Consider the following 26,831-nt stretch of genomic DNA (forward strand, 5'->3'; position numbering starts at 1 on the left):
TCTAATCTGTTATCACTAGGTGGTTTGGATAATTGGTAACATAGTTCAAAGTGAGCCATTTTGACTTTTATCAACTGAACAGCGTTCATGACTCCAACTGGAATATATTTCACTCACACTGAGTGTACAAGTTCTATGGTACACTGAAATGTAACTTGAATATTACCTATGTGCAGGGATCTTGTGATCCCCAGCAATCAGGAGAACATCACACAGTTGCTTATGTTGGAGGTAGTTCTCCATTTTACGAAATGTTTGCTCTGCATGATTCAATGACTGGAAGAACTCATCTGAACTACCGGAACTCATCCTGTTAGAAGAACAGCTGTTCAAAGGCAACCTGTGGACAAAGGAAGAGACCACAAATTTGTTAATGAAGCATTGGAAGCCAAACCTACAGCCATAAACATATTTTCCACTCAAAGAAAGCTGATGTGAAAAGTCAATACTTAGTCAGTCTCTTTTAATATAAAACAGACAAAAAGATAATGGGGGTGATTTTAAACCCCAAGAATGGGTGGGTTGGGAGTGGGTGGGAGTTGAAAACAGTTGTTCTTTGGATCACGACCGCAACTCGGCTTTATTTCCAGGTTTAATGTTGGCGCGGAAAAATACAGGTTTCCCACTGGGAATGCCAAGTCCAAAAATTTTGCGGTCGCGACCCAAAAAAACAACTATTTTCAACTCCCACCAGCTTCCAACCCACCCTTCTTGGGGTTTAAAATCACCCCCAATGAAACACCATAGTACTTTGGAACTCTCTTGGATAGAACAACACAAAGTTGGTTAAGCTGCTGATCAGTACTTAAGTAGAACTGATGAAGTCCAGGATTTGCCAGTTCCTTTAAGTCTTACTGTTTTACTCTAAGTCTGCAGAAGTTAATTTCTTAAAATTAAAAAGTAGAACTATCATGAAAAAAGTTATGCAGTTATATTTGAGAAAAACAAGTGATTGCTTGGCTCTGGATACTTCATTAATGTTACAGCATTAGTAAAATACCAAGAGCTCATCCTTCACTTGAAATTAGCTGATCCAGATGGCATGCTATATTCTCTACCTCTTTAGATTGTGCCTACTTTACAAATAGTTTGTATTTCCTGCAGCTGATCTGGAATTAATAATTTTAAAAATATATAATTAAGGAAGTGAGCAAGCATTAAGCTTGTATGATGTTAAGAGCTGAGTTCCATTGATCACACAAAGACCAATGAGGGAACACGTGAGAACATTGATAACCTTCTGGGCTTAAAGGGTTAAATTATGAAGACAGGTTGTATAAACTTGGCTTGTATTCCTTTATGTTTAAAAGGTTGAGAGGTTATCTAATCAAGGTGTTCTAAATGATAGAGATTCAATAGGGTAGATACAGAGAAACTATTTCCTCGGTGGGGGAATCCAGAACAAGAGGGCATGATTTTAAAATTAAAGCTAGGCCTTTTAGACGTGAAGTTCAGGAAGCACTTTTCCACGCAAAGGGAAGTGAAAACCTGGAACTCGCTCCTCCAAAAGGCTGTGGATGCTGGGTCAATTGAAAATGTTAACACTGAGATCGATAGATTTTTGTTAAGTTAGGATATCAAGTGATATCGAGCAAAGGCGGGTAAATGGATCAGCCATGATCTAACTGAATGGCGGAACAGGTTCGAGGTGCTGAACTACTGGCCTACTCCTGTTCCTATGTTTCTATATTTCAAAGTTCATAGTACTGTTGTAAGAAACAGCAAAAAGTACCAAGTCTCTCAGATACATTTTCTAATATTTGTTTAAAAGAAGTTACTTGTGCAATTAGCAGGTACCCAACGTAACAAAAATGAAGCATTTCAGTCTAAGACTTAACTTGGTAATCACTGAAGAATGTTTCAGCTTATTTTGTTACATTTTTTGTGAGAATTATTCTGAAGAATTGGGGGCTTGGCAAGAGTCAAGTTGTTCAATTTAAATACAAACATTCCACATGCTTTGTTCAAACATGTGTTTGATTGGCCTTTTTAATTCAACAGAGAATTATTTAAACTTATCATGGTCCCAGTAACTCTTTCAAAGGTATTTATCAGCCTGCATTTTTCAAATCATTGAGTCTGTCTGGAACCTCCAAGGAGAATTAGTTAAGCCAGGTAACATTTGTGGTTGATCAGAAAAAAGACGGTTATATTTATTAAAATTAATTACAGCATGCACAGTTTTGCATATCAATTCTGAACTATTTATTATTTTCTATTGCATAGAGTTAGCTAAGCTTAATAATTACTAAAATATGCTATATTACTGCTATTATTTGCTTATTCTATTACTTTTTAATAAATTTGGTTGAAAATTAAACCCTAGAGAAGGTCCAGTGTAGTGATTTTCTGCCATATTCTGAAAACTTGTCTAAAACACATTCTATAGTCAATAACTTCATCTATTAGGGGAAGGGGCATTTACTATAAAAAGATAAAGCCTGAAATGGAAGTTAGGATCCTATTCACTCCAATTGTATGGTGGTTATGTTACTGGACTAGTAATCCAGAGGCCTGGACTAATAATCCGGAGTCATGAGTTCAAATCTCGCCACGGCAGCTGGGGAATTTAAATTCAATTAATTAAATAAAATCTGGAATTAAAATACTAGTATCAGTAATGGTGGCCATGAAACTACCGGATTGTCGTAAAAACCCATCTGGTTCACTAATGTCCTTTAGGGAAGGAAACCTGCCGTCCTTACCCGGTCTGGCCTACATGTGACTCCAGACCCACAGCAATGTGGTTGATTCTTAATTGCCCTCTGAAATGGCCTAGCAAGCCACTCTGTTGTAAAATCTCGCTAAAAAAAGTATAGACTGCAGTGGTTCAAGAAGGCGGCTCACCACCACCTTCTCAAGGGCAATTGGGGATGGGCAATAAATGCTGGCCTTGCCAGCGACGCCCACATCCCATAAACGAATTTTTTAAAAAGCACCTGATTTATACATAACATCTGCCTCTATATAATGCCCAATGATTCTTGTTCAGAAAATTGGTGTTCAGTTCATTCAGTATTTTAGTCCAAAATATAGATAATAATATAAAGTTTATGAGATGCATCCATCTCACATGCAAAGTGTCCATAACACAATAATCCCAAATGTCCCATATTTCCCAGGAACCAAAGAACACTCAATTATTAACCACTTATTTCATTGGTTTTCATCACATCTTTCTTAAACTTCTACAATATCTTCTGACTTACCATAAACAACATCACAGAAATCCACTAGTTTTTAAAAAGGACTTCAGAATGAGCATTGAAGTATTACATTTATACATAATTCTGGTCTAACCATAGAATTATAGTGTACTAATTGAAATGCCATTCACTCCAATTGTGTACAATGCGTGATTCATGTACAACATCCACTCTAATTAACATGTTCATTGCTTCCCATGCTCAAAATGATAAGTGCATTGCAAACCTTCATCGAGAGGCACTGGAGAAATATTTATAGTTACTAGAACTCCTGATCACAGCATAAAATATCTTGGCAAAGTAGTTATGTGTTTATCACAATTCAACTGTATTGTCAAGTTAATTTATAGGGATTCTGTGTTTCTATTTTATGCTTACATCCTGTAACCATTTTCAACAGTTAATTTGTCATGGTTACCCAAAGTTGGAAATTCTCATTGTAGCATAAGACGGAAATTCTAGAGTCATTTAAGTTGTCAGCACTTTGTGTTGTTTTTATAAATGAAAGCAAACAATAGGAGGTTACACAATATGAGAATAGTGAGACTGCAATCATTTATTTCTTGCCATCCAAATCTAACCGAACCTTCAATTATCCGAATCCTACATGATCTGTTGTGACCTCAGGTTATTTTCTTAATCAATGTTGAAGCTGAAAAAATAAATTCAATAAATCTGCAACTGAATAGCAGCAATCAATGTTACATCTTTAAAGGTGAATGGTGTACTACACCACCTCCACACACACACACACACACACACACACACATACACTCAACACATTTTATTTCAGAAAATTAAACATTACAAGCAAACAGATGACAAATTGAAACGGAAAAACTGGCAAGCATTTAACCAGCTATAAACATTGGGCTGGAGCTTGCTGAAAAAATAACGGCGTGTGAATGACACATGTCGTTATTAATATGCAAATCAGCCAGCAAGTTCAGAGGATTAAGAGATGCGCCATGAGTTGCGAATCTCCAGGATTTGTTGGTCGATTTACATCGCTTCGCACAAACAGCATTTCGCCCTCAGCCTCCCTGTTATTTTTAAGAACTTGCTGGATTTGTACATTAATTGTCCATTAAACTCACCACAGAAAGTTAAGTCTAGTAATTATCAGCGGAAGTACCCTTTTAATGATGTGATAATTGTTAATGACTGCCAATCAACCCCTCTGGCCTAGAAAGTGAACAATTTAAACTGTTCTCATTCCTTCAGGTGGTGAATTGCTGTTGGAGATTTTAAAAATGTCAGATTTTTAATTTTTTTCTTATTTTCCTTTGTCTCTTTTTTTCTCTCTCACTCTTAATCCAATCTTTCTTTCCCTTGCTTTATTTCTCTTTCTGTACCTGATTTGATTCTAATTCACCCTCCTTCTCAGTCCTTCCTCTGTTTATTTCTCAATCCTTAAATCTCATTGATTAAGGAGATACACTGTTGGTCCCGCCGTTCACTAAGGTCCCAGGTGGCCCCTTGCCCTCACCGTGCTGTTATCAGCTCGCACTTCCAGCAAGTTAGGGTCCAAAACATTTTTGAGCTGAAGGGTGCAGGAAAAAGTCTAACTAACGGGGCATGCCGTGAGATACCCCACTCCAGCAAGTTCCGGCCCAATTTGTTTTAATTTAACATTTTCAAAGACTTCTATCATGCAAAACAAAAAAGTTATACAGTGGATTTCACACTATAGCACTAGTGCATATTCTCAACAGGGCATTTACAGAAGGGTACATTGATGGTTTAATTGTAACCTGTATTCACTCGAGTTTAGAAGAATGAGAGGGGATCTCATTGAAACATATAAAATTCTGACAGGGCTAGACAGACTGGATGCAGGGAGGATGTTTTCCCCTAGCTGGGGGGTCCAGAACGAGGGGTCACAGTCTCAGGATACGGGGTAGGACAGTTAGGACTGAGATGAAGAGAAATTTCTTCACTCAGAGGGTGGTGAACCTGTGAAATTCTCTACCACAGAAGGCTGTGGAGGCCAAGTCACTGAATATATTTAAGAAGGAGCTAGATAGATTTCTAGCCACAAAAGGCATCAAGGGGTATGGGGAGAGAGCAGGAATATGGTATTGAGATAAAGGATCAGCCATGATCATATTGAATGACAGAGCAGGCTCGAAGGGCCAATGGCCTACTCCTGCTCCTATTTTCTATGTTTCTATGTTTCTAACATCTTTGTACTGGGTGTGGGGGGAGGTAACACAGCCAATTTGGGACGATCCTACTTGCTCCAGGGTTGAGTCACTTTTTCTGTGAAGCTGAAACCAGTGGTGGGAAAAAAGTAAAAGTTGTAACATTGTCCATTAAATCTTTCACTGATATAATTTTTTGAGATTTGCTCTATGATTCCCCTTTCACTCAATCAATAATGCAATCTATATGTAGCTGAATGAGGTTATTCATATATCACAGTCAAAGTATAAAGCAACGATAGTTCTGTACAAACTGTCGTAAAATTAATTTAAAAATAATTAATTAATAGCAAACTCGAAGCTAAGTTTGGAAGTTGGTGCTGTGATATGTTTTTGGTGCATTAGTTAATTCTACAATCGGGACATTTTCACAGTGTAAATACATCTTTATGCATTTAAAATGTCTGCAAATTTAAATTCACTAAAATTACTGCAAATGTTCTCTCAACAAAAGTCCTGGCAGCCTCAGGCTGCGTGAAACAGTCTTTGCACTTTTCCCCCATTTATATCGAATCAATGTTGGGGCTGAAAACTCATACTAATTCTGCAAAAGCTTCCATTTGTCAATTGCGTTTAAACCAGCAAGATGGTGAAACGATTGCATTAAATCACTTGTACAATATCTGTCCGATTTTTAAAAAGAAATATATCATCTTATTTGAACAAACATTGTGGTAACAAACTTGGGAAGTTCTTACTGCAGCTATTTGAAGTGTTGATAAATAATGTATGACCATATCGCTCACTGCCACAGTGAGAAAGTAAATTATACAGAAGAATTGTGTTTATTCCTCTGACCATCTTATGGATGTTCTTTGAATTTAATATTGAGATCTATGTCATTCTGCAACCTTTGACCACGAGTGCATCATCATTCTTTTATTAACGTGCAATTTATGCTATCCTTCTTACTGCTTGACTTGCACCACATAACTTCTCTCCAGCCTATAAGAAATAAACAGGTTAATAGTCAAACCCATTTCTGCCTGCTTATGTCTTGCGTTGGTCTGTGCTAAGCATTTTGTGTAAAGGGTAACTAATGATTAGATCAATTTACATAGGCTCAGTGTCATTGGGACGTTTTACTACAATAAATTGGATAGCTCGACCAAAGAGACAGCGCAGGCATGATAGGCCGAATGGCTTCCTTCTGTGCTGTATATGATACTATGATAAAGGTGCTATATAAATGCAAGTTGTTGTAACTGATTAATCTACTCTGCATTTGGTTAAACCTTCAGTATATGTAACCAACTATATTGTTCATACAAACAGTTTGAACCTGTGCATCATCTGTCATCAGTGACAGACTGCTGTATTATATTGTATCTGGAAGACCTATGGACTTTGTTTCATATGTAGTCCAGAGCACCTCTGCTAATTCCTGCAGGATTCCTTGTACTCACAGGCCAGGGATGACAACTAATAGAGATATGGATTTAGGATGACATAATCAGACTAGTTGGAGCCTAAGTATGCTTCTTTTCTCCCAAGAATATTAGAATCTCATAAAATGGTGCAAGTGAGGAGAAAAGACAGCTTGATAGTTTCCCGAAGCTATTGCAGCTTCAAATTACTTACTGCATATTGACGGGGAATATTCCAAAAACTGCCAATCATCCAAACTGATGTTGACACTCTTCTGAATCTTAAGTGCTATACTGTACATTGTAAAAGCTTGGGGGGGGAAGTGATAACAATTATAAACACGCAGTACCTATTTGCTTTTCATTTTTTTTGTAAACTCAGAATAATTAGCAGCTTCTATTTCTAAATCACAGTTGCAATTAGCAGAGCAGAGCTGCCAGTATATATTAGATTATACATGGATCTTTCACATTTTCATAAGGACTTTAATTTGCTGCTGAATTTTCCAGCCTGTCCCAATTGGCAACTATTTTTAGCACTTCTTTCTCCACAGTAGGGGGAATATATATAAGTTAAAGTATAATAAATATAAATTTCTTTCCGTGAGAATCAGCTTAGTAGAACACTTTGCAGCACAGGGGGAAATTGAAACGATTGGCATAACAGGATAACATTTCCAACCCGTTCTACTCCCCCACCTCTGCCTCCGTAGTTATTAAAACAGCCCTCAATACCATGAAGGGTTGTGTGTTTAATGTCAGTGCAAGAATTATTTGCTGTCCACTAGGGTTTCTTCTGCATATTATTACATTGGAAATAAGACGCATGTTGAATTCATTTTAAAAGCAAACAAAAAATAACGCTGCCTTGAGGTAACAATACATCAAGGCTTTTTTACTGCTAACACGCCTCTCCTGAGAAACTATGGAGCCCTGAAGGGAGAGATGTTTGGTTCTCTCCACCTGCAGGCAATCATCCAAGTGTCCTTTGCAGTCTGGCTAGTGGATTGTGCTCGAGAGAAACTGTTGCAGTTGAATTAGGGAGAGTGCTAATAAATGGATGAGTGAAGATGTTGTCCCTCGATGCAAATCGATTAGGAAGGGTGCTATAGCAGTCATGTTTTTCAGGTTGAAGCTTAGAGCACCATTACTGATCTGCTTATTTTGTTATGGCAACAGACTGTGCAATACTGAGATTTGGGTAGGAAAACTTGTAATGTTTTGCTGTGGTATTTTGATAATGATATAAAACTGAATATCTAGCACTAGATTAGGGTATAATTGATGAAAAGAGATACATCAGGAGAGCATAGTGTGAGTCAGAGCCATCTTGGAATAAAGTTTGGAGCTTCTTGAGATAGAGTGCACTCTGTCGATGTGTGCTAAAATAAAAATAAGGACTCATGATACAGAAAGTACTACAAAAGCCTATGAGTCTGAGTCTCTATTACAGTTATGCAGCCAGTTATTTTCATTTACTGGCTTGTGTCATTTTGCTTTTCAAAATCTTAATAAATTCAATCACATAATGTATTATTTATTTTGATAGTCATTGAGTAAAAATTACTAATATATTAGAAAATAATTTCTATCCCTCATTTGCAGCAGTAGTGTCATACTCTGATGTTCCAGATGACAATGTAGTGACAAACCTATGCATTGCCATTCCCCAGCCTGTGGCACGCTGTCATATTTCCATTATTCACACTTACAAACATTATGCCCGTCAAAACTGAGAGTGACAAAGTGCGGGTAGGTTTTTGCTGCAGACGTGGGTCCACTGGGACTTGGCAGACACTGCCTGGCTTATTTCACTTCTGAGACTCAACATCTAACGGGGAAAAAGTCTGTTTTAAACTATTCTGGCACTGATGCAATCGACACACTTGAGTAAAATTGTTTCAAATGGTTAATAATGATGAGTATCCACATATTGCGTGCAAAGTTTAAATTCAAAACAGCCAGCTATGACAGAACACCATGCCATGAATCAACCCATGGGTGCTGAAAGAAATCTCTCGGGTCAGTTAAAGAAATAGGAAGTAGAATACTGCTGAAGAGCTACTGCAGATAATTCTTTTAAGGAAGAGGGAGGGGATGACACTGATTTCTAAAATTAAGATCGCATGAATATTACAATTTGATATAGGTAATGTCTTGAAATATGTAATAAACCTTTTTGTTTTACTTTGTATTTGCATATTTGTAAGAAAAAGGACTTTTTATGGGACACTTTGATTAACTAACAAATCAAGGCTTAATGGACCAGGACACACAACAAAGTCGTAAAATGTTGATTAATATATGGAATGCAAGGTCAAATATTGTGAGGAATATTCAATCATATTTTCCATAAATAGCACATATGCCTACTATAAATCTTAAGACAATTGTGCTGGCACGGAACAAATACAAATACATTTGTTATGCAGCCTGGTTACTACAATTGATTTTAGGTATAATTATTTCATACATCAATTTCCAGAATTGTCCTAATTTTTTTTTTTAAAAACACTCAAATCTACAATTTATGTTTCAAAATATGCCTTTAGGTTACTGCTTAACATTCTGGAAATATTATTTGGTTCAGAATGTAAATATGACAGATCGAACTCAGGTTTGTTGTCACATTTTGTTTAAACCTAGTATTATTTAAAGGAGTTAAAACATAGCATAAACTGAATGGACAATAAAAGTGTGCAGTGTGCCGTGACCTCGGTGTCTGAACTCCCCATGCGCATTCCCATTGGACAAAGCTCCATAATGCTTTAAGAATATATAAGAAAACATAGATGTGAAGACCAGCTGACCCATCAAGCTAATTCCTTCCACAGACCATGAACAATTTGACCAATCGTGGACTCTGACCAATGTATTTCTTCTCCTGATGCAGAGATATGTAAAATATCTCCCTGCCCCAAAGGTAATCAAGCTAAACTGTAGAATACTTATTAACCTTACAACCCCCATTATTCATCCCTAGCACCTTGCTTTCGATAGATAACAATCCCATGGTCCCATCAGCATAGGAACCATTGTGTTCCATGGAGTATTTGATCTTGACTGTCCATTCTTATCTTTATAACCTTCAAGCCCAATCCTAACAAGATAAATATCTAGCTCTTTTTCAAAAGAGTTAATCAACAAAGCACCAACTGTTTTTTTTTCTGGGAGCCTGTTCCACATGCCTTGTGGGGATAAATTCTAATCTCCAATTTAACTTGAAACTTAGGCATTTTGCTTCTATGTCCTCCAGTTCTGCACTCACAAGTTAAATCGTTTGCAAATTATATTCACCATGAATCTCAGCGTAGAAGACGCGAACGTCATGTCTACTCCAGCTCTTCAATTCTCCAAAGAAAACACTTTTGAATCTTTCACCAACATCAATTTACATTTATATGGTACCTTTTTATACTGAAAAAAGGATGGGTCAACTGGGCACAACAATGAGTATATATGGATTTTGGAGCTCAGCTTTGGGTGAAACAGAATGATGAGGTTGCCTGCAGCCTGGGGGAGATGTAATTTATGCACCCTTTTCATAAGGGGTTGGGGGGAGGTGAAAACAAGTCAGCAGAGGGCCATAAGATTTTTGTGGAGCCAGCAGGGGCAAGAAAGAAAAGCATACATTTTCAGAATGACATACAGCTGTCCCTTTAAAGACCACTGGTTAGGCCAGCATCTGAAGAAAGTTGGACTAGCATCCACCCTTTTCTCAATAAAAATTACAATTGGGGTCCTAAACCCTTACGCCTGTTTTGGGCAGAAGTGCTGATTGACCACTTAAAGGACCTGCTGGAAAATTGTTCAGGTGGGCAAATAGGCATACAAGGCCCCCACCAGAATTTTCTCTGCAGCCAAACAGGCAGCCAACAATTGAAAATCCCCGGCATTGTGTCTAGAGGTAACAAAAGCATAAGTTTCAGTTGCAGTAGGTGTACAATAAGGGTGGAGATGGGCAATGCTGTAGAAGTGGAGGTAAGCGGGCACAGTAATGAGTAGGATATGGGGTTTGGAGCTCAGCTTTGGGTGAAACTGAATGATGAAGTTGCTTGCAGCCTGGAGGAGATGTAATTTATGAAAAGGGTGCAAACATTTTTGGCAGGACTGGAAACAAATGCTTTGTTTTCCCCAGTATTCACTTTGAGGAAATCCTGTCTCAATCATGATTTAATGTCGAACAAGCAATCTACCTGCATAGAGGTGACCGTGGGTTTGAGGGGAGTAGGAGAGATGATTTGCTGGGTGTCATTGGCATACATTTGTTTCACTCATTCTCGGCATGTGGGCATCACTGGCAAGGCTGGCATTTAGTGCCCATCCCTAGTTGCCCATAAGAAGGTACTAGAGGGCCTTCTTGAACCTCAGCATTATAGTGGTTTGATACCACTGAATGGCTTGCTAGGCCTCTTCATATGGCAGTTAAGGTGTGGGACTGGAATCACATATAAACTAGACCGGGTAAGGATAGCAGATTTCCTTCCGTAAAGGACATTAGTGAAGCAATTGGGTTTTTATGCGTTCCCTAGCTCCAACCTAATCCCTGGCCACTGTCTGAGGCTGAACCAGACCGTTCGCAAACTTGGTGTCTATTTGACCCTGAGATGAGCTTCCGACCACATATCTGCCCCATCACCAAGACTGCCTACTTCCACCTCCGTAACATCGCCCAATCTGCCCCTGCGTCAGCTTTTCAGCTGCTCAAACCCTCATCCGTGCCTTGTTACCTCTGGACTTGACTATTGCAATGCTCTCCTGGCCCACCTCCCATCTTCCATCCTCCATAAACTTAAGTTCATCCAAAACTCTGCTGCCTGTGCCCTATCTTGCACCAAGTCCCATTCACCCATCATCCCTGTGCTCGCTGACCTACATTGGCTCCTGGTCTGGCAACGCCTCGATTTTAAAATTCTCATCCTTGTTTTCAAATCCCTCAATGGCCTTGCCCTTCCCTATCTCTGTGACCTCCTCCAGCCATACAACCCTTCGAGATCTCTGCGCTGCTCTAACTCTGGCCTTTTACACAACCCCGATTTTAATCACTCCTCCATTGACGGCCATGCCTTCAGCTGCCTCGGCCCCGAGCTCTGGACTTCCCTCCCTAAACCTCTCAGCCTCTCTACTTCTCTCTCCTCCTTTAAGACACTCCTGAAAACCTACCTCTTTGACCACCAGTACTAATAGCTCCTTATATGGCTCAGTGTCAAATTTTACTCTTGTGAAGCGCCTTGGGACGTTTTACCACATTAATGATGCTATATAAATGCAAGTTGTTGTCGTCCACTGCTTGAAAAAAGAAACTGGAATGACTATAGTGCAAATGACATAGAGCCATATATCTGCAGTTTCTGGCATCTTTATTATTCTGTACCTACATCGCTCCACTACACTGCGGTAAGAGATTTCAAACTGAAATTTCTACAATTATATCTGTAGTCACTGGTGTTCGACCAGTGGAGAATAATAAATGTCTGGAAGGGAGTATTTCAATCTTCTGCTGCCGATTTTCATAAACCGCTTGAGCCTCACTTTTTCAAAACCACTTGATTGAATTAGAAGCTTTTCACTCACTGCCAACCATCTATTATCCTATGTAAATTTCCCTGCGATGAATTATCATATTGGTTGGCAATGGAATGATCGTACTCACTCCTAATTCCATTGTCATAATTTTTGTAATACAGACTGAAATGTAAGTTTACACTGGAAAATGTAAGAGAAGAAATGTGAGAATGAATTCCTAGTTTAAAGAAAAGGCATTTGTTTAAAATTCATGAAGTAAACTGGTCTCCACTGTTCATTATTGAAGAGAAACATACACGTCAATAAATCAATAAGGACACCAATGAAAAATGAAGCATCTATAACAAGAATGTATCTCTCGCTTTCTATAAATCCATCTTGTTTCTTGTTAACAATCCTTTATAAAGAACTGTGAATCATTGCAAGTTTCAGTATTTACATAGAATATTTTTTTTTAAATATGTATCTTACAGATGGGTGTTTTTGGATTGGATACACTCTGTGATCTGAGCCTATAATAGCCACATTTTATAAAGTGGTCATTTCTTTGCTTTTGAGTGCTTCAGATGAAGCCTATACCAGTAAGTATTTTGAGAAAGAGATGCTCATGAAAGCATCTGTGTTTCCAGCACAGTAACTTGTCAGTCTATAGTTTAGACTGTGTTCAGTACGTTGGCAGAATAAATTGTACATCCATGTACTAATACAAGAGCTGAGCAGAGAACCCAACTGAGATCTGAGTCGAATTCTGCAGATTAAAATGAATCTATTGAAATGAGTGAAAGATTGTTTTAGTATCTTTTGGAATGTAAGGATTGAACAATTACACAGTTGCATGTCAGGTGAAAGAGTACTAAAAACTCAGACAAAATACAAGCTTACACCATGTCAGACCTGACCAGTTAATATCCATCTTAATAACCTTTTCTGATTTTCTGATGCACAATATCATTTCCCTTTGTTTTGCAGATGGTATTACGTTAGTTATGGTCTGTCATAACATAGCATAACCAATACAAAAATATCCTCCATTGCTATATATAATTCCAGCCTTTGACATTTGGATAGCACAGTCAGTTTTTAGTGACAGGCTCTACAATGCCTCATAACGAACTTTACTATTTAATTGTGTGATCTCTATCCAAATGTAATGGAAGTTTTGCATTATTTTTCAGTCAAAGACAGGGTTTAATGGACTGTAGCTTCTGAATGTGACCTGAAGGACATGCTGAGCAAAGGAGCAGCATCCATCACAATATTGTCACCATTTGAATTCATTGTAAATCAGCCATGTAAAATTTGAAATTAAACCAGTTACTAATTCCTTCCTGTGTCTTTTCTTTGAAACTAGTTCATTACTGTAGCACCCCTTCAGATGTTGAAGGACTCCTAATCTCAGGTTGACACGGGAAGAAAGGAAAATAAATGAAGGGGCACTAAAGTGTAGAACATATAATGGAACACAATTTCTTGGCTCCGTGAACATGTTATTAGTTGAACGATCACCACTGATGAAGAGAATAAAACATTATCAAGAGAGTAATATTAAACCTTAAAATTTTCAAGTCTTATACAAAATGGTCTTCATTTCCTCTCAGCCCATTTTATGACTTCTGGCTGAAAATGGATTTTATATTAATAAAATCATCGACCACTATTTAATAACATGCAAATCGTAAGATAAATGCAAGAGGTTTATTTCATTGCTGTAATTATTGTTTTACAAAATCATTCTATAAATAAGGCTGTGGATCATGTTAATATGAAATCCTTTGATTTGAGTCGACTAATTTTGCTGAGTTTTTTCTATGACAGTGTTTTCATTTTTAAACTGTGTGATGGCTGTCAAGATTTGAGAATTTGTTAACAAAGCTTTATTTGATAAAATAGTCATTGAAATTTATCAACAAGCCTTGTTTGCTTCCCTGCAGAAAAGCTCTCAATAGGTCACCAAAACTAATCAACAAATTTTGATTGTGGCAGACACCGGATTATCATTCTTAAGGCTTTATGTATGTATCACTTTTTTGGAAATTTCAGGATTTGTTAACCTTCATTAATTCAAAACTTGCACTTGTATACATAGGAACATATGACATATGTAGGTCAGAGAACAAAGAGAAAATTAGAATGGGATGTAGCAGCACATGCAAAACATAAAGCCAAAAAAAATCTTTAATACCATAACAGTAAGACAGTAATAAGGGAAGAAGTCAATGCCCTAAGGACACTTGGGAATTGAACATGAGGATAGACTGGAAATTTATATTGGGGAAGACACTTGCAGTTTAATGATTGATTATCCAGTCTGAGTACAGACTGGGTGAGAGGTGGGTGTTGGGAGTTTAGTACCCACTGGATTGGAGCACAGCTGGAGTTTCACGATAAGCTTCATTATCAAAATGGCAGCGAGCTGCTGGTAGGAATGATTGGGGCTAAATTGGGCCACATAGCACCCGTTGGGTAGGCACTACGCAGACTCCTAAACATCAAAAATGGCATCCGAGATGCGCGCCACACTTCCAGTGTGACGTGCGCAGGGCGCCATATTGGTGAAGGCGTTTGCTCACGAGCTGATAACGAAGGCCAGGAGCATGTAAAGTAGGGAGATTATGCAGTAGATCAGTGTGCAACGCTGATTTAAAGGGACAAAGCGATCTTGGAACTCCATGCTCCAGCCAACGCACGGTCTTAACCTCACACAGCTGAACAGGCCTTAAACAGCATAGAGGAGCCCCAACCAGTGCTATTTAAAGGCATCATGCAAGAGTTACAGATTTGTTGCTGGATTATTGCTTCTGGCTGCTGATGCATTTGTACCTGTTTTTGGAGGTCGCCTGCACTTGAATACTAGGACGAGGGGACATGGCCTAAAAATTAGAGCCAGGAATTTCAGAAGTGAGATTAGGAAACATTTCTACACGCAAAGGATGATAGAAGTTTGGAACTCTCTTCCATGAACGGCAGTTGATGCTAGCTCAATTAATAATTTTAATTCTGAGCTTGATAGATTTTTGTTATCCAAAGGTATCAAGGGATATGGGGCTACGGCAGTTATATGGAGTTAGGTCACAGATCAGCCATGATCTCACTGAATGGCGGGACAGGCTCGAGGGGCTAAATAGCCTACTCCTGTTCCTTTGTTCCTATGTTCCTACATTACGATAATAAAGTTTCACTACTCCACTGGGAGTGGGCTGGCCAGCTGACAGGCAACAGCAAGGGCACTGGCGGAGTGGCAGGGGTGGGACAGGAATGCTCTCATCCTGAGAGAGAACAGCAGGTTCATGTTCCATGGAGCCACTGCCACTTGCTGCCTCCTGTTATGCACCACCTTCTCCTGCAAGAAAGCGGGATGTGTGTCAGTGAGTGTCCTGCATGATGTTTGGGTGATGTGGCTGCCATGGTTGAATAGGTGCCAGTGTGTGTGACCTGTGAGTTGTGGGTCTGCGGCTTGCAACAGTGGCAAAGTGTGAGGGTGAGATGAAGCATCTGATTGGGAGAATTGAGTACTGATTGAAAGCGTTTGTTGGTAGGTGGGTGATGGGGGGTATAGTGTGTGGAGCAGTGGATGCGGCGAGTGGTGCAGTTGGTAGGATTTTCCACTTGACAGTTGACCTCACTCACCTTGACCACTCGTCAAACCATTGCATTTCTTCCTGCACTGCATCCATGTGCATGGTGCAATGTTCCTGGCATTGACCTCGTCCCTTATTGCCTCCCACTGCCTCTTGAGCATATGTCTGGAGGGCCTTTTATTCCTCCCCCACTCCCTGCAGATATAGGATGCCCCTCCTTCTAGTCACCTCTTGCACCAAGGCCTCTAGTGCATCATCAGAGAACCTTGGTGCACGCTGTCTCGCAAGCCCGGTACAAACTTAAATCGGCAGATTGGAGGATGTGGGATGTAGTTGTGAGGAATCTTTATTCAATGTTTTGAAAGAGCTCAACAGTTTTTAAATATAAGGACGGGACCTGCATCTGTTTTACGAGTGCGATTTCTTGATCTCCATTCAGACCCGTATCTTATATTTTGAAAATATCAGAGTCCTGCAAGCTTTGAGCAGCCAAGTTGTTGCTCCTTAAAAATTCCAGAGTTCCCATCATCACCATGCTTCACTATATTGCAGCACAGATTCACTTCACCATTGACTTCCACTACTTCCTGCACCCACAGTGCACCTCCCCTTTAAGAGGTGCAGGCTGCCTTTAAGTGGTGCTAGCCACTCACGATACGTGGGCCCCCTGCTGGTGAGCAGCCACTCAACCGCGCAGGTAGTGCTGGCAGCACATGGCTATCATGTAAAACAGCAGGCAGCACAAATGTTACGTGCTGCCTGCATTCGGGTTAGGGTTAGAATTTCAACACCTGGGCATGGGTTAATGTCTCTAATTGGGAACTATCCCAAAATATCTATAGCACAGTGTCTCCTCTCTCTCATAATATCTTACAGTACTTCGAATAACAGGCATGGCCATTCTATTGAGAAAGAGCGGGGGAATGGGACTAACTGGATTCCTCTTACAAAGAGTCGGTACAGGCTCAATGGGCTGAATGGCCTCTGTCTGTGCTGTAACCATTGTATGATTCCATGATTATGCAGCAAGGTATGCTTTGAACCAGAAACTTACAACTGTAAGTGTTCCTTCAGTCACACCCTTAAAGGAATTCATCCATCTGAATGTAGCTGCATCATACATGCACGTGTAATCATATCGACTATGAGCTGCATGATGATGCTTGAGTATCAGTGGACATCCCTGAAAATTAGAACAGCTCACTTTTGCAACTCTGTTTGCAGGAGAAGGCTGCACATAACAGGAGGGAGTAAACCTGAGCAGGAGGAAGGTCCCATAACTTGTGGCTATTGAATGACTTTAGGAAGGCTACCCTCCAGCTGATTGGCTAAGAGGGCATAGAGGAAGTAAAGGATGGTAAATTTGGAGACCTACCCCGAGCTCAAGGTTAGTACTATCCTTCTAACCCTACTCACTCACTGTTACCAAAGCATACAGGGAAGCATAATATAATGTGACACATTCTGCTGTGGATTTTATTTTAGGGTTATAATGATGACAGTGTTGTAACATATGTTTCTCTCCTCTCTCTAGATGTGTCAGAGCCGAGTGGTTCATGCCTGCTCAGTATCTCACAAATGATTACACTTGCAAGCATCAGCTCAGGTATATCCACTGCAGGGAGTTCAGATAATAAGGCAGAGGAAGATGTCCAGCTCAGAAGGAGTGAATGGTAGTGGGAAGAAGAGAAAGAGCAGGATCTTGTTGACTGAATAACAAAGCATGCGTCCATTCTCATCTATTGAGCCCAGCAATCTAGACCTCACAGAGCCTGCTTCAGAAGAACTTTTATTGAGTCAGGGCAGGCTGTGACAAACAACCTGTAGCAACTGATGATCATTCAGGTCGAAAAGAGTGTGAGCACTAATGTTTTTTTTAATACCTGACTTTCATATGAAAAAGGTTTTCCTGCTCTTAGTTAGTCAGATTTTGGCCAATAGGAATCTGGAAACTCTTGTGCATTAACATTTCAAAAAATGAGGGAATTTCTGAAATAACTATTTTGTGAATACATGCAGCATCACCCCAGGAAACCAACTGGACCAAGCAGAGGCCACAGAAATGTAAATATCTCCGGTCAGTATTCATCATGTATTGTCTTTTATCATCACACAGCGACTCTTTTAAGAATGCAGCTAACTGAAGTCAATTTTAAATTTGCAATATTTTATTTGGCTGAAGGCACATGAAAAAGATATAATGCAGAAAGTTTACTGTTTAAGGCATATTGAAGCTCGAATTCCAAAAAAAACAAAATTGGCATTATGTAAGATTGAGCTGACTGCTCAGGGAAATGAATGGTTTATCGTTAACTATTTGAATTCGGGGGTACAAAATAAAACCGGTAAGGAATGCACAAAAATATAGGAAATAGCATATATTCAAGGAGTAGAACATGCAAAATATAGGTGTACCTTTTGCAGAAATTACGGTAAATATGGTTTAACATACATGAGTGACCCAATTAATAATTTCTTTCAGGGCTGTTATGAAAATGGAGATATTATCACTCAAATATAACTATCACTATATTTGGATCGATTCCAGCTCACTGCATTTCACAGTTGATAGCTTAAAATTGCTCTTGGCTTAATATCTCCAGAAAAACATCCAAATTTTCACATATCAGATGGAAGTGGATTAGTGTTAATTTAGTTTAATATATTTCAATAAGATGTATGAAATGGAATTTTTGACTGTGTCGCAATGTGAATTTCAGTAAAGTGATAGAGGGGTACTGCATTGCACTTCTTCCATGATAGATAATAGTCTTTTGTTTTATTTGGAGGGGGGATGGGGATTTAACATGATGGAGAAGATGGGAAGCTTTACAATATAATTATTTGCAACTTGAGTTCAGAATAAGTATATGACATGTGAAGGACTAACTTGATACAGTTAGCTCAATTTGGAGACATCCTATTGTGCTCATTGCTGCCTATGAAGAAGCTTTAAGGGCAGAAGGAAAAGATTCCCACTTAAGTTAGCTAATAGAGGAATCAAAAGAACTCCTGTTATTGTCTGAAAGAGCTGATGGGTTGTTTAGCTCCTTCATTCCTGTCGATCCTACTGGCATGGCGATGAATGTTGGTATAGCAGCTACGGTGGGACCATCTTTGGACGGGGTGCCCTGGCTAAGTTTGATTCACAAACTACTGGGCAGCCTTGAGGAAGAAACCAAGGTATAATTTAAGATTAAATTCAAACTTAGCTTATTTTTTTATAATTCAGCAAGAAGATTGTGCGGAGTTTGTTGCTGCAGCTTTTAGGAGCCTTGAGACCTGGGCTGACTTCGCCATGAACTATTGGGGAAAATGAATAAATATAAGCATGAGCTCTCAGGTTGCTTCTTTTGTTTTATTCAACTATACCCAGAACATTGTGGCCTTGGTAACTAAACAAAGGGAATTGTGGCCTGACACAGAAAGAGTTGGGACCCTTGCTGACATCATAGCAGAACATCTGAAGAAACCTTTTAATGCAACAACCACTTCAATCTAAAGCTTGTGTTATATTCCACTTTCATTTTTATTTTGAATGTAAAAATATGGAATTAAACTAAAAATTGATTTTTTATGTTGTTTTTCTACTGCTATACTTCCACAAAGAATTGAATACTAGCAATGTTTAACGACCTGCCAATTTTCCCTTCATTTATGGGGAAAATAACACTGTAACTCACTGACACTAACGGCAGTTATGCATTCTCGCTCTCATGTGCTGTAAAAGTTGATATATTACTATATTGTATAATGTATCCATAGCCTGCATAATAGCACAACCACCCGCCCGCCCCCCTACACACACAACAAATATTGCATGAAATTGTTTCTGGTGATAGGCTATAGCTTAAATCTAATTAATAAGCTTTAAACGGTAATGACTGGAGAGACATCAAGATAAATTACCAGTGGTCATGTGATGTAACTGTCATCTCTACTGTTCTTCTCTAAGTTAACAGCAATCATTTGCGCTAAGAGACTTTGTTGTTCAACAGCCTTAATGTTTTACCCAAGGGATTAAAGACTGAGTGCACTCTAATATAGATAAAAGGCTCACAAGTCTCTTTGTTAAATCACCCATCAAATGTAGTGGTGTGGTGTATTTAATAATCCACCACTGAGTGCAGGCCTTGTGTGGGTCTTGAACCAGCCTCAAGTTGCCCATCTGTTTTTATATAACCTTTTTATTCCAACAATGATGCTCAGTTTGGTGTAATCTGTAAATTTATTGGATTATTGTGGAACATGAAACGTCCCAGGGTGTTTCACACTAAACCAATAAAGACTTTTTTGTCTTACAGATAAGATTTTCTTGTATCCTAGTGTGTTTTTAACTGTTATCACAGAAATACAAGTGAGAAACAAATAGAGGGCTAAATTGGACGGTGTAGCGCCCGTTGTGTAGGCGCTACACGGACTCCTAAGACCCAAAAATGGCATTGAGATGCGTGCGCACACTTCCAGCGTGACGTGCTTAGTCAAGGTGTTTACACATGCACACCTAATGAACACTGGCAGCATGTAGAGTAGAGAGATTATGACCGAAATCAGTGTGCAATGCTGATTTACAAGGTCTGCTGCTATATTGGAACTCCATGCTCCAGCCAACGCAGTGTCTTAACCTCGCACAGCTGAACAGGTCTTAAACGGCATGGAGAATCCCCCAACAGTGCTATTTAAAGGCATCATGCAGGAGTTACAGGTTAGGTGCTGAATTATTGCCTCTGGCTGCTGATGCATTTATACCTTTACTTAGCTACTAGGACGAGGGGACATAGCCTGAAAATTAGAGCCAGGAATTTCAGGAGCGAAGTTAGGAAACACTTCTACACGCAAAGGATGGTAGAAGTTTGGAACTCTCTTCCACAAACAGCAGTTGATGCTAACTCAATTGTTAATTTTAAGTCTGAGATTGATAGATTTTTGTTAACCAAAGATATTAAGGGATGTGGGGCTAAGGCGAGTAAATGGAGTTAGGAAACAGATCACAAACATGATCTCATTGAATGGCGGAACAGGATCGAGGCGCTAAATGGCCTGCTCCTGTTCCTATCTTCCTATGTTCCTATAATAAAGTTTCAATACACTACAGGGAGTGGGCTGGCTGGCTGACAGGCAACAGTAAGGGCACTAGCAGAGTGGCAGGGGTGGGACAGGAATGCTGTCATCCTGAGAGAGGACAGCAGGTTCATGTTCCATGGAGCCACTGCCACTTGCTGCCTCCTGTTATGCGCCACCTTCTCCTGCAAGAAAGCGGGAAGTGTGTCGGTGAGTGTCCTGCAAGATTTTTGGGTGATGGTCCTGCCATGATTGAATAGCTGCCAGTGTGTGTGACCTGTGAGTTATGGGTGTGCGGCTTGCAACAGTGATAATGTGTGAAGGTGAGATGAAGCATCTGATTGGAAGAGTTGAGTACTGATTGAAAGAGTTTGTTGGTATGTGGGTGATGGGGGCTGCAGTGCGTAGACAGTGGATGCGGCTAGTGGTGCAGTTGGTAGGAGACGCCACTTGACCGTTGAACTCACGCACTTTAACCACTCATGCAAAGCATTGAACTGCATCCATGTCCGTGGTGCTATGTTCCTGGCATTGACCTCATCCCCTACTGCCTCCCACTGTCTCAGGAGCATATGTCTGGAGGGCCTCTTGCTCCCCTGTGGATATAGGATGCCCCTCCTTCTATCTGCCTCTAGTGGATAATCAGAGAACCTTGATGCACGCTCTCTCACAGGCCTAGGACAAACTTAGATCGGCAGATTGGTGGGGTCGAGCTTACAGATTGGAGGATATAGGACATAGTTGTGAGCAACCTTTATTCAATGTTTTGAAAGAATTCAACAGTTTTTAAACATAAGGACGGGAACTGCAGCTCTGTTTTACGAGTGCAATTTCTGATCTCCGTTCAGATTCGTATCTTATATTTTGAAAATATCAGAGTCCTGCAAACTTTGAGCAGCCAAGTTGTTGCTCATTAAAAATTCCAGAGTTCCCATCATCACCATGCTTCACGATATGGCAGCACAGATTCACTTCACCATTGACTTCCACCATTTCCTTGCAGCCACAGTGCACCTCCCCTTTAACATGCGCCTTTATATAGTGCTAGCTACTCCTGCTATCTGGGCCCCCTGCTGGTGAGCATCTGCTCAACAACGCAGGAAGCGCTGGCTGCACGCAGCAATCACTGAAATCATCAGGCAGCACGGATGTTACGTGTTGCCTGCATCTCAACGACCAGACGCAGGTTCATTGCACACTGTGATCCCAGTGCCTGTTTTTGGAGGTTAACCAATTTACCTCCCGTTGAATGTGTATAATTTGAGATGCTGATGGAGTAGTGTACTAATGAAATAAAACCATAAGGGCAATGGCCGAGTATACTGGACATTCAGAAATGAGTTATGTTAGCTATTGCACAAATGATCAATTTTTAGTAATCCACTGCCCAAACAGTGCATATGTTGATCTCGATTTTAAAATATTTTACATTTAAAATTCATGCAATAATATAATTGTACCAGTGATTGCCTCCATCTCCAGATTATTTATTTAAATATGTTATGGTTAAGCAAATGTTATGTTTTATGAGACTATACAGCAATTATACTTGGAATAAGATTGTACCTCAGTAGTTGTATCACGTGTTTTGAGAAATTACCTTCTCAGACCGGAAAATGCCATGTAAGTGAGACAAGCTTCTTTAGAAACTGACCCTATCTGCAAAGTTAATCAAGTTGATAGCAGCTCGCTTTTAAAAATGAAATAAGAACAAATATTTTTTACAGGTTCCTTCACAGGAACCAGTATTGGAAAACATCATTAAGTATTTATTCAGATTTTTCTGTATTTTCGTGGAGCCAGGAAGCAGGAATGCTCCTTTACTGGGAACATCCCCATCGGGAACAAAGCATTCTCTTCGCATGGGGAGCTCGTTGATCCTTGAGTAAATATTTCCACTCAAAAATTAATCTTACCATAAGCGCAATGTTCATTATTTATCCAGTGGTTAAAGGTTATATATTGAGCTTATTATATTTACCTCTGAATTGATATCCAATGCTATTTCAAAAGGCATAAAACTCAGTGTAGCAAGCACTCATATTGGGGAATATCAGTTATTTATAGAATGATACAGCACAGAAGAAGGCCATTTGGCCCATTGTGCCTGTGCCGACTCTTTGAAAGAGCTTTTCAACTCGTCCCATTCCCCTGTTCTTTCCCCATAACCCTGCAAATTTTTTCCCTAAAAGTATTTTCCAATTCCCTTTTGAAAGTTATTCTTGAGTCTGCTTCCACTACCCTTTCAGGCAGTGCATTCCAGATCATAATGACTCGCAACGTAAAAAAATTCTCCTCATCTTGCCTCTGGTTCTTTTGCCAATTACCTTAAATCTGTGTCCTCTGGTTACTGATCCTTCTGCCCCTGGAAACAGTCTCTTCTTATTTACACTATCAAAACCCTTCATGATTTTGAACACCGCCATTAAATCTCCCCTTAACCTTCTCTGCTCTAAGGAGAACAACCCCAGCTTCTCTAGCCTAATTTCACATAATAGTAATTTCACGTATAGAATTTCAGTTCCAACAACTGAGTTCACTTCCTCTATGCACAAGTAATCACTGCTAAACACCGACATGGAACGTGTATTTCTACTGCCCGTTCCCAGATAAAAAGATCTATAAGCTACACAGTGGCACTTAGGGTGCATTCACTCTATGACTGAAACGGTTTGGCTTTGTGCTGATGCTGCTTTTATAGTGTAAATGAAGCCTGAATCTGAAGGGAAAAGTTAAAAGAAATGTTTTCACGCAAAGGATTATTAAAACTATAGGAACCATATCAAATTTAAAAGAAAATTGGGTGACTATTTCAAAGGAAATATATAAAAGGATACATGGAAAGGGGAGGGTAATAGCTCAACCTGACGCTGGAACCAAATGAAGTAAGACTCCGTGGAGAAGGTAATGTCACCACTTCCCTTTGGAGTCAGCGGGGAACTTGACACCCAATTTGCAATCAATTTCAGCATAGAGGTGAATCCAAAATCACTTTGCACCAATATTTGTGGAATATGAATGCAGCGTCAGTGACTTATCCAAAAATAAACCACTGAATGATACTGCCACGTATTTTTCAGGGGATTACATTTGGAGTGAGTTATGTAGGCTTAAACTGAAAGGAATTATCCTAAACAGTAAGGGGGTCATTTTCGAATTTGTCGCCTGGGTGGTAACCTGGTGGAGCAGATCACTTGCCTGTTGTAGAACCTGCTTAATTTTCGTTCCATTGATTTCAATGGGATGAAAATTGGGCGGGTTCTACAATAGTTGAGCAGTCCACTCTGCCATGCCAGAGCAGTGGGAGGCATTCAAGGGGGAGATTCAAGGGGTTCAGAACAAACATGTTCCCACAAAGAAAAAGGGTGAGACTGCCCCTTGGATGTCAAGGAGCATACAGGGTAAGATAAGGCAGACACTGGTGGAGTATAGAAAGTGCAGGGCTAAATTAAAAAGGGAATTAGGAAAGTAAAGAAAGGGCATGAAAAAGTATTGGCAAGTAAAATCAAGGAAAATCCAAAGATGTTTTATAAATACATTAAGAGCAAGAGGATAACTAAGGAAAAAGCATAGCTCATCAGAGACCAAAAAGGTAACCTGTGAGTGGAGGCGGATGATGTTGGTATGGTTCTTAATGAATACTTTGCATCTGTCTTCACGAAAGAGAGGAATGATGCACACATTGTAGTTAAGGAGGAGGAGTATGAAATATTAAATGGAATAAACATAGTGAAGTATTAAGAGGATTAGCATCTTTGAAAGTACATAAATCGCCAGGCCCGGATGAAATGTATCCCAGGCTGTTAAAAGAAGCAAGGGAGGAAATAGCGGAGGCGCTGACCATCATTTTCCAATCCTCACAGGCATGGTGCCGGAGGATTGGAGGACTGCTAATGTCGTACTGTTGTTTAAAAAGGGAGAGAGGGATAGACCGAGTAATTACAAGACAGTCAGTCTAACCTCGGTGGTGAGCAAATTATTGGAATCAATTCTGAGGGACAGGATAAACCATCACTTAGAAAGGCACGGCGTAATTAAGGACAGTCAGCATGGATTTATTAAGGGAATGTCGTGTCTGACTAACTTGATTGAATTTTTTGAGGAGGTAACAAGGAGGATCGATGAGGGTAGTGCGTTTGATATAGTGTACATGGATTTTAGCAAGGTTTTTGACAAGGTCCCACATGGCAGACTGGTCAAAAAAATAAAAGCCCACGGGATCCAAGGGAAAGCGGCAAGTTGGATCCAAAGTTGGCTCAGTGGAAGGAAGCAAGGGGTAATGGTCGACGGGTGTTTTTGTGACTGGAAGGCTGTTTCCAGTGGGGTCCAGCAGGACTCAGTACTAGGTCCCTTGCTTTTTGTGGTACATAGTAATGATTTGGACTTAAATGTAGGGTGCATGATTAAGAAGGTTGCAGATGATACAAAAATTGGCCATGTGGTTGATAGTGAGGAAGAAAGCTGTAGACTGCAGGAAGATATCAATGGACTGGTCAGGTGGGCAGAAAAGTGGCAAATGGAATTCAGTCCGGAGAAGTGTGAGGTAATGCATTTGGGGAGGGAAAACAAGGCAAGGGAATACACAATAAATGGGAGGATACTGAGAGTTATAGAGGATGTGAGGTACCTTGGAGTGCATGTCCACAGATCCCTGAAGGTAGCAGGACAGGTAGATAAGGTGGTTAAGAAGGCATACGGGATACTTTCCTTTATTAGCCAAGGCATAAAATATAAGAGCAGGGAGTTTATGCTAGAACTGTATAAAACATTGGTTAGGCCACAGCTTGAGTACTGCATACAGTTGTGGTCACCACATTACAGGAAGAATGTGATTGCACTAGAGAGGGTACAGAGGAGATTTACGTGGATGTTGCCAGGACTGGAGAATTTTAGCTATGAGGAAAGATTGGATAGGCTGGAGTTGTTTTCTTTTTTTATTATTCGTTCATGGGATGTGGGCGTCGCTGGCTAGGCCAGCATTTATTGCCCATCCCTAATTGCCATTGAAAAGGTGGTGGTGAGTCGCTTTCTTGAACTGCTGCAGTCCGTGTGGTGAAGGTTCTCCCACAGTGCTGTTAGGTAGGGAGTTCCAGGATTTTGACCCAGCGACAATGAAGGAATGGCTATATATTTCCAAGTCGGGATGATGTGTGACTGGGAGGGGAACGTGCAGGTGGTGTTGTTCCCATGTGCCTGCTGCTCTTGTCCTTCTAGGTGGTAGAGGTCATGGGTTTGGGAGGTGCTGTCGAAGAAGTCTTGGCGAGTTGCTACAGTGCATCCTGTGGATGGTACACACTGCAGCCACTGTGCGCCGATGGTCGATGGAGTGCCAATCAAGCGGGCTGCTTTGTCCTGGATGCTGTTGAGCTTCTTGAGTGTTGTTGGAGCTGCACTCATCCAAGAAAGTGGGCAATATTCCATCATTCTCCTGACTTGTGCCTTGTAGATGGTGGAAAGGCTTTGGGGAGTCAGGAGGTGAGTCACTTGCCTCAGAATACCCAGCCTCTGACCTTCTTTTGTAGCCACAGTATTTATATGGCTGGTCCAGTTAAGTTTCTGGTCAATGGTGACCCCCAGCATGTTGATGGTGGGTGTTTCGGCGATGATAATGCCATTGAATGTCAAGGGGAGGTGGTTAGACTCTCTCTTGTTGGAGGCAGTCATTGCCTGGCACTTGTCTAGCGCGAATGTTACTTGCCACTTATCGGGCATGGACTGCTTCATTATCTGAGGTGTTGCGAATGGAACTGAACACTGCAATCATCAGTGAACATCCCCATTTCTGACCTTATGATGGAGGGAAGGTCATTGATGAAGCAGCTGAAGATGGAGGTTGAGGGGTGATTTAATTGAGGTGTACAAAATTATGAGGGACCTAGATAGAGTGGA

The 26,831-nt window shown here is 40.2% G+C and overlaps 1 protein-coding gene across 2 annotated transcripts in view; it reads right to left on the reverse strand.

The window, feature by feature from the left end:
• LOC137332895 (kelch-like protein 4) overlaps positions 1–26,831 on the reverse strand; it is a 286,378-nt gene that overhangs the window by 56,282 nt on the left and 203,265 nt on the right. For both annotated transcript variants that reach the window (XM_067996887.1, XM_067996888.1), the window contains exon 2: positions 167–340. In XM_067996887.1, coding sequence (XP_067852988.1) covers positions 167–309 — 143 coding nt within the window. In that variant the 5' untranslated portion in view covers positions 310–340. The remainder of the gene's footprint in view (positions 1–166; positions 341–26,831) is intronic.

This window comes from Heptranchias perlo, chromosome 15, assembly GCF_035084215.1.
Source record: "Heptranchias perlo isolate sHepPer1 chromosome 15, sHepPer1.hap1, whole genome shotgun sequence".
NCBI classification, from domain to species: Eukaryota; Metazoa; Chordata; class Chondrichthyes; order Hexanchiformes; family Hexanchidae; genus Heptranchias; species Heptranchias perlo.